The sequence below is a fragment of the Charadrius vociferus genome, unplaced genomic scaffold (assembly GCF_000708025.1).
Source record: "Charadrius vociferus isolate BGI_N301 unplaced genomic scaffold, ASM70802v2 scaffold41, whole genome shotgun sequence".
NCBI classification, from domain to species: Eukaryota; Metazoa; Chordata; class Aves; order Charadriiformes; family Charadriidae; genus Charadrius; species Charadrius vociferus.
Window position 1 is genome coordinate 1329067 of NW_009647013.1, and position 8153 is coordinate 1337219.

At 54.0% G+C, this 8153-nt stretch overlaps 1 protein-coding gene across 1 annotated transcript in view; it reads left to right on the top strand.

Moving 5' to 3' along the window:
* The window catches only part of LOC104295689 (angiopoietin-related protein 7-like), a 14729-nt gene that overhangs the window by 5125 nt on the left and 1451 nt on the right, over positions 1 to 8153 (top strand). The window contains exons 2-4 of the mRNA XM_009895464.1: positions 1553 to 1775; positions 5239 to 5376; positions 7220 to 7436. Of these exons, the coding sequence (XP_009893766.1) occupies positions 1553 to 1775; positions 5239 to 5376; positions 7220 to 7436 (578 nt within the window). The remainder of the gene's footprint in view (positions 1 to 1552; positions 1776 to 5238; positions 5377 to 7219; positions 7437 to 8153) is intronic.

Genomic DNA, 8153 nt, shown 5'->3' on the forward strand with positions numbered 1-8153 from the left:
GGAGCCTTCTGTTCCGCAGGCTGACCCCCCCCAACTCTCTCAGCCTGTCCTCCCAGCAGAGGGGCTCCAGCCCCGTGATCGTTCTTGAGGTCTCCTCGGGACCCACTGCAACAGGTCCATGTCCTTCTTCTGTTGGTGGCCCCCGAGCTGGAGGCAGCACTGCAGGGGGGTCTCCCCAGAGCAGAGCGCAGCAGAGGGGCACAATCCCCCCTCGCCCTGCTGGCCACGCTGCTGGGGATGCAGCCCGGGATGCCGGGGGCTCGCTGGGCTGCCAGTGTACATCGCCGGCTCATGGAGCTTCTCATCCAACACCCCCGAGTCCTTCTCCTCAGGGCTGCTCTCCATCCCTTCCCTGCCCAGCCTGGGTTTGTGCTTGGGATGGCCCCAGCCCACGTGCAGGAGCTCGCACTTGACCGTCTTGAACTTCATGAGGTTTGCACAAGCCCACCACAGTCACAGGCCTGTCCAGGTCCCTCTGGATGGTATCCCATCCCTTCAGCATGTCGACTGCTCCACACAGCATTTTCAGGGTCTTGGAGTGGCTTGTGAGCCCGAGGCAGTGATGCAGAGTGGGTGATGGAGGAAGACATATGCCGGTCGGGGACAAGGAAGGGCAGTGCTGATGGAAAACCAACATCCATCCAGTGCAGAGGGGGCCTGGGACTGCCAGACCCTCGGGAGGAATTGGGGAGCTCAGTGTAGAGCTCTTGCGTTACCCAGGGCAGGGAGGGGGGGATTCCCAGGCTGCTGTGGTACTTTGGAGGTGCTCTTCAAGGCTTGCTCTGCCATCTAATGGACAGGGAGAACCGAACAGCAGAGGCGAGCGTGTCTGCAGTGACTGTATCTGGGGCATGTTTGGTGCGCGCTGGTGGGGCTCCGGGTGCACGTCTCCCGGGACGAGCTGTGGGTGTCTCCAGCCAGCTCGCACGTATGTCTTACACAGGACCAGAGACTGGTTGTCCTAAAAACACGCAGAAAAAGGGTCATGAAAGGAGCTGGGGTCCTGTATCACACCCGCTCCTTGCGTAGCCTGGCTGCTGCTGTTTGCAGGACACCAGCCGTTGCCCAGAGAGCAGGAGGTGGCTCACGATGCAACGTGTAGTTAAGCTGTGAAGCTCCTTATAAAAACATTAGATGGTTCGAGGGGAGGTTGGACAGCTTTTTGGAAGGGAACTCCAACAGTGGCTGCTAAATATGTAGAGGCCACATCCATGTTGCAACGGGTTGCAGACCGGTGGGTGTTTGGAGAGGAATCCCATACTCTTGCCCTGCTCTTGCAGCCCTTGGCTTGCCTGTGCGTGTCCTGCCTGCACCACAGCCTGGCAATATCAAGCTGTCCGTGGCTCCCACGGTGGGCTGGGGGCTGGTATGGGGCTGCAGGGGGAGGGGGAAGGTGCAGGCACCATCCCCGGGGTCCTTGCTCTCTGTTGGTGCACGTAGCGAGTGCTCCTCTAGCCTCTTGCTCCCATCCCAGGTGGTCCCAGGGCCATGCTCCCAGCTCCGTGCCGGTCCCCAGGCATCCTCTCCATCCCACCTTTCTCCCTGCCCGCAGCACGAGGAGGCGGCCGGCCGGAACCACAGCCTGGCCCAACGGGTGCAGGACCTGGAGCATCGGTACAGCGAGGCCAGCACCCTGCAGCACATCCAGGCCACCCTGCTCTACGACATGCAGGCGCAGATAAACAACATCTCCGTGCTGACTGACTGGGCCTGGCGCAATCCCACCTGCCTCGGCCCCGCTGAGATGAGGCTGCAGGAGGAGATGCATCATCCAGGTGACGGGGAGCTGCTGGGGCTGGGTGGGAGTGGTGCTTCGCCTTTACAGCGTCTCGTGAGGAGGGTTATAGAATCACAGAATGGTTTGGGTTGGAAGGGACCTTGAAGACCATCTCGTTCCACCCCCCTGCCATGGGCAGGGCCACCTCCCACCAGCCCAGGTTGCTCCAAGCCCCGTCCAACCTGGCCTTGAACACCTCCAGGGATGGGGCAGCCACAGCTTCTCGGGGCAACCTGCGCCAGGGGATCACCACCCCCACAGGAAACAACTTCTTACTGATATCTCATCTAAATCTCCCCTCTTTCGGTTTAAAACTGTTCCCCCTCGTCCCACGGCTCCCCTCCCTGATCCAGAGTCCCTCCCCAGCTCTCCTGGAGCCCCTTTAGGCACTGGAAGGGGCTCTGAGCTCTCCCCTTTTTGGCCTTCTCTTCTCCAGGCTGAACCCCCCCAACTCTCCCAGCCTGTCCTCCCAGCAGAGGGGCTCCAGCCCTCCCAGCATCTCCGGGGCCTCCTCTGGCCCCGCTCCACCAGGTCCATGTCTCTCCTGTGCTGAGGCCCCCGAGCTGGAGGCAGCACTGCAGGGGGGTCTCCCCAGAGCAGAGCACAGCAGAGGGGCACAATCCCCCCTCGCCCTGCTGGCCACGCTTGGGCCAGGGTTGTACGGAAAGTCTGTGGGAAAACTGCTTTAAACCCCCTTTGCATTGGCCAGGAGTCTGATCTCACCCAACCTGCCTTTCCCAGGCGGCCAGGAGGGCTCCTCAGAGCAATGGACACCTCTGGGGACGGTTTCCATGCTGCGAAGGAGAGGGGTCCTGTCCCTTGGTGGCTCATTTTTCTCCTCATGGATGGTGTGAGACACTCTCAGGGACCAGGTCAGGCTCTGACAACCAGGCTGGCATTGCTCCCACTGTCACCCCACCTGTAGTCACCTGCACGAGCCTCCTCCCAGCTCCAGGGACTATTTTTTTCACCAGAAAAAAAACCCACCAAAAAAAAACAGGATCTTTTTTTAAATTTTTGTTCAAAAATTCACGGCATGAAATTAGAGCTTTGGTGAAACTCTTCAACTTTGAAAAACAACCATTTTCTGTTATTTCTCACACGTTCTTTTTTTAATGAATGCATTTAGATTTTTGCCAGGTTTTTGGTTGTTTTCCTTGCTAGTCCCTGGAATGTTTTCTTTGTTGTTTTTTTTTAATCGAACATGGGTACTTTCAATTGAAGAATTCAAAGTTATTTTAACTAAAACCCCATTTTCTGCCAAAGAACCCGCTGCTGTGAAAACATTTTGACCAGGGCCTACCTGAGGATCTGCAAAGCTCAGCCTTGAGGTGCTGGAGGTGCTTTTGCAACCTGTTCAAGTCTCTGGGTCCATGGCAAGGAGGTTGTGGTCTTTGAGAAGACAAGACCAGATGTGCTGGTCTGGTCCTCATGCCCAAATCCCATCTCCCAAAGTAGATGTCCAGGAGGAGCGTTGGAGAAGGACAAAGAGATACTTGTCCTGAATAACCTTCCAGCCTTTGGGGAACTCCGGTTGAGGGACAGGTAGCGACAGTGTCTGTCTTCTCCATTGAGGGGGAGGCTGGATGGGATGAACAGCTGAACCACTGATGGCCTTCACCTACCAACCTTGATCTGATTTAAGCTGGTGATATCTGGGGTGGGGAAAGTCACGTTACTTCTCCCCTGACCCAACTAGTCTAAGTCTTTTCCATTACGCTCATTTAAAGCTCTTTTGGCCATCCATGTCGTGGTGGGGTTAGCATGAGCAGCTCCACTGGTACCTGCTTCCAGGTGCCTCTGAGCCCTGAGCAAGAAATGTTCTAACATCAGAGTTGATGTCTACACCCATGACCGCCACCTGTAAGCCAGAGCTGGGATTCATCTCAATAACTTGATATGACTGGGATGGTGATGTCTCTAGCCTGGAAAACACAAGCCCACATGCAGGCCGTTGGTGCAGCACTTTTTGCTCATTAACTTTGGGTGGCATCGGGCTCTGCCTGCTGTCCCAGATTCTTACTGGTCTAGATTGCCTCTCCCCGGCCTCTGCTTGCTGCACACAAGTGGTTTCTACCACACACTTCCCTGCAGCAACACTGCTGGTTGATGCCAACCTCAAAGGATGTCCCCAATCTGTCACCAGCCTGAAGCCTGCATGGGACCTCCCAGCTACCACGATCTCCAGTTGGTGGGATGGCATGTTGCAACTCTTCATCCATCATTCCCCCCTGGAGTTACTTTCCCATCCACAGGGAGCTTTCATCATCTGCCAGTCCTGTCGTCTCATCCTTTCTGTGTGCCTCCTGGAAGGCCAATCCCCCATGCATGCTTTCTGCCCTCCCTCAGGCTCCTGGTTCTCCCAGTGATCCCAGTCTGGTATTCAGGCCACCCTGTGCTTCAGGCTGGTCTAGCTGTGTGTGTAAAATGAAGGGGAACCAACTGTGTGAGTTGCCTTTGTGCCTTTCTTCCTGAGGATGCTATTCATCCCACCAGGGAGGTTCAGCTGACAGAGGAAGATGCTTCATGTTGGGTGTCTACATACACATGTCCCCACGTCAGCTGGATATTTAAGACAACGAGGCAAACAGTGTGTGGACAAAGAGCAATTCAACGTGGTCTTTCCACTGCTAGAGTAGGGTCTCAGTTCAGCTCATGCCTAGTGTCACCCAAAACACTCCTGAGCATCCGAGACATCCACATAAGCCTGGTAGATACACGAAAGGACTTACACGGGACACCTGAAAGCCAGCCAAGGTGCCTTCAGATGTCACTGTGGAGCTCTGTGCAGACAACTCTGCTGAGGCCCTTTGGTAGGTGATGGAGAGAGATGGGAAGAGTGGCTCTTCTCTCCTCTCCCAGATGAAACCAGGACAAACTGCCCTCTGCAGAAGTCTCTGAGGACTAACTGAGACCACCTGCCTGATGGCTGGTGCCAGGTGAAATAAATCCCACCTGACATATCCCAGTTAAAAACATCTTTAGGTTCTCCAGCATGATTTTGATGCCCTTTCCTTGTAAGACAAAACCCACAGCAGCAGTTTGGGAGAAGAAAAGCCTTCCGCTATTATCTACACCACCCATTGCTGGAGAACCAGCCCACTCTTTATCAACATATACTACGTTTTTGGTGTCAGATATAATCTGACTTGAGCCTGGCAAATTGCATATCATTTCTATGTTGCCATAAAAAAAATCCAGAGTTGAACTGAAGACTGTTCCTCAGCCACAGCATCCTGAAGTGCAGATCTGTGCTAACGAACCTTATCACTAATAACCCATTGCACCCCGGCGTGAAGCCAGCGTGCTGCAGAGGTTTTCAGCTTCAGAAGCAGCTCTGAATCTGGGTTTTTTTGTCCGACTCTGCATTATGATTGCATGAGAACCGTGCTGGTTTTGGTTGCGTGCCCCTTCCTCCACGCTGTGCGCTAAACACCGTGTCTCTCTGCTCTCTCGCTCAGAGGTGAAGCATGCCAGGAACTGCCCCATCGATTGTGCTTCCGTGTACTACAACGGGCTGCGGCGGTCTGGGGTCTACAGCATCATGCCCTCGGTCGGAGGGATGCCTATTGAAGTGCTGTGTGAGATGGACACCGAAGGTACTGCGAGGAGGCGTCTACAACAACTTCCAGCAGAGCTTTGGGTGGGATTTGTCTAACCTGAGGGTTGTGTCTCATCTGAGGTATTTCTAAGTTACTTTATAGTCAGTGAGAACAGCACGTCCAGGACTCTTCTCCAGGGACAGGGGTTTGGAAGAACAGTTCAAACCAGACATTATGGCTGGGATTCAGTTGTCTGAATCACAGAGTCCCAGACTGGTGAGGGCTGGAAGGGCCCTCTGGAGCTCCCCCAGTGCCACCCCCCGCCAGAGCAGGGGCACCTCCAGCAGTGGCACAGGACGGCGTCCAGGCGGGTTTGGGATGGCTCCAGAGGGGGAGACTCCCCCACCTCTCTGGGCAGCCTGTGCCACTGCTCTGCCGCCCTCACAGCAGAGAAGGCCCTCCTCAGGTGGAGATGGAACTGCCCATGGTCACCTTTGTGCCCGTTCCCTCTTGTCCTGTCACTGGGCACCACTGGAAACAGACTGTCCCCATCCCCCGGCACCTCCCTTGAAGGATTGATCAGCGTTGAGAAGATCCCCCTCAGTCTTCTCTCCTCCAGACTGAACAGCCCCACGTCCCTCAGCCTTTCCTCAGCAGAGAGATGCTCCACTCCCCTCAGCATCTTTGTATCCAAACACTTAATGCTCTTTGAGGTGTTCTCATGCATCCAAGATATTTGCAACAGACTCATGGATATGACACAGGGCTTTGGGAAAAAGAAGCCCTTCTGGAGTAGCTGCTGGTCACTGGAGGGTATGTGGAGCATCTCTGGGTAGTCAAAGGCTATGTGTGGGCAACCACTAATTGTAGCTGTGCTGAATTGAAGAGGGGGGAGGTAGATCCTCTCCCACAGACATTTTGGAGTGTAAATGAGGGAGCAGCTGACCTCCCACACCCTTGCTGTCTAAATATCCATATGGGCCACACTAGTGTCACTCCAAGGCATAAACTTACTAACAAAATTAGTTTGCAGCATTTGAGTTTTGGAAGAATAATCGCAATCGTCAGGGAAATGGGGCGGTGGATTGTCAGTTCTTTGCCCCGTGGATCTACTCCAGCCCAGACGGATGTGTCACACCTGCACATGCCATGCTGGAGGAAGGGGTTCAGCTCCCCACACGTAGGCATCTCGCCTACTGGAGCATCTACAGGTGATTGCAGCTTTGGGATGCACGTGCTCATTAAGAAACAGGCTGTTCAGACAGTGTGGTCTCTGTTATGTCATTACTATTATTTGCATGACCATCGACAGTCTTGGACACTGTAGAGTGACAGGCTGTACAAATAGCAAATCAAAAGATGGCCCCAGTCCCATCCGTCCACGTCCCGTCCCCCCGTCCCCCCCCAAGTGTACAGTAATGGAATAAAATGAGAGAGGAGAGAAGGATTTGGACAGATGGGAGAGCAGATGGAGACAGTGAGACAATACTGGGAGAGCTCGTGTGCTTCTGTGGTGCTGCAGGAACAGTACATAATAATCTCCAAACTCCGGGATCTCCAGTTTGTTCCAGTCCCAAAACATTTGCCTCCTGACAACTACCATCTCTCCCTCATTTAAAACCACCTTAAGATCCGGAATGACTCTCTGACAGCCAACAGGGTAACACCATCGTGAACCAACATGGGAGAGGTGGGACCCTCTTCCCATGACCTATGATGGGTAGCAACCCCGTGCAGCAACCAACACTTGTGTTTTGCCAGTTGGAGGGAGGACACATGACGAGGAGACCCCTTGCTGAGCTGCAGATAGATCCTCAGAGGTGACACCAGCAAGGGGTCTTTCTGGGACCCTTGGGCGCTCCCTGGAGACTCTCATTTTATGTTTTCTGTCTCCTGGCAGGTGGGGGCTGGACAGTCATCCAGAGGCGTCAGGATGGCTCAGTTGACTTCAACCGGACCTGGAATGAGTACAGGGAGGGTTTTGGGGACCTCAATGGTGAATTCTGGCTGGGCAATGAGAACATCCACAAGATGACGAGCCAAGGGGACTACTCTCTGCGCATTGACCTGGAGGACTGGAACAACAAGCACAAGCACGCCTTCTACCAGGTCTTCAGGTAGAAAGTGGGATGGCCTTCCCTGGTTCTCATAGACATAGCTGGTTCAATTCTGGGAGACCTTCAGGCATGGGAACGCCGTTGCGGTCAGAGTGACTCTATCTAGAGAGCTCTTCAGACTGGGCCCAGGCTGTCTATCCTTTCTTCCCCACCTGGATTTGACCACCAATTTTTGCTCCGTGAAGCCTGGGTGTGAGCTAGTGAATGTGCAGTGTCATTCAGCCATGGCCAACATCCGCAGCCCCAGGGTAAGGGGGCTGTAGGACCCAATGGACAGTCCCCAGCTGCTCAGGGGTATTTTTTCTGCCAAAATTATTGAGATTGGTGTCAAATATAGGGTTTTGAATCCTGTGGTTTTGCTGGGCAGGTCCTCCAGTATCTCCCTGGTTTTGAGTCATGTTTTGATTTTTAGCGTCTCTGCTCATGGCTTTTACTTCCTGATGTCACGTCCTTTAGTGTCTGTAGCTCTTCCCCTCCTCCAGTGTTTTATTTATCCATACAACATCAGCCACATCCTTTCTTAATCAGGGGCGACCAGGTCTGTCTAGACTGTCACAGATGAGCTCCTTCCCTGTCTCTACTGGAAATGCTTGTGGGGAACTGTGGAGTAATCCTCCACGGGAGGATGTCCGAGGGACCTTATGGACACTTGAAGCTTGAGGGCTTTAAGGAGACACTAAAACTGCTGAAACTGCTGGGGAAAAAAAAAAAAAAAAA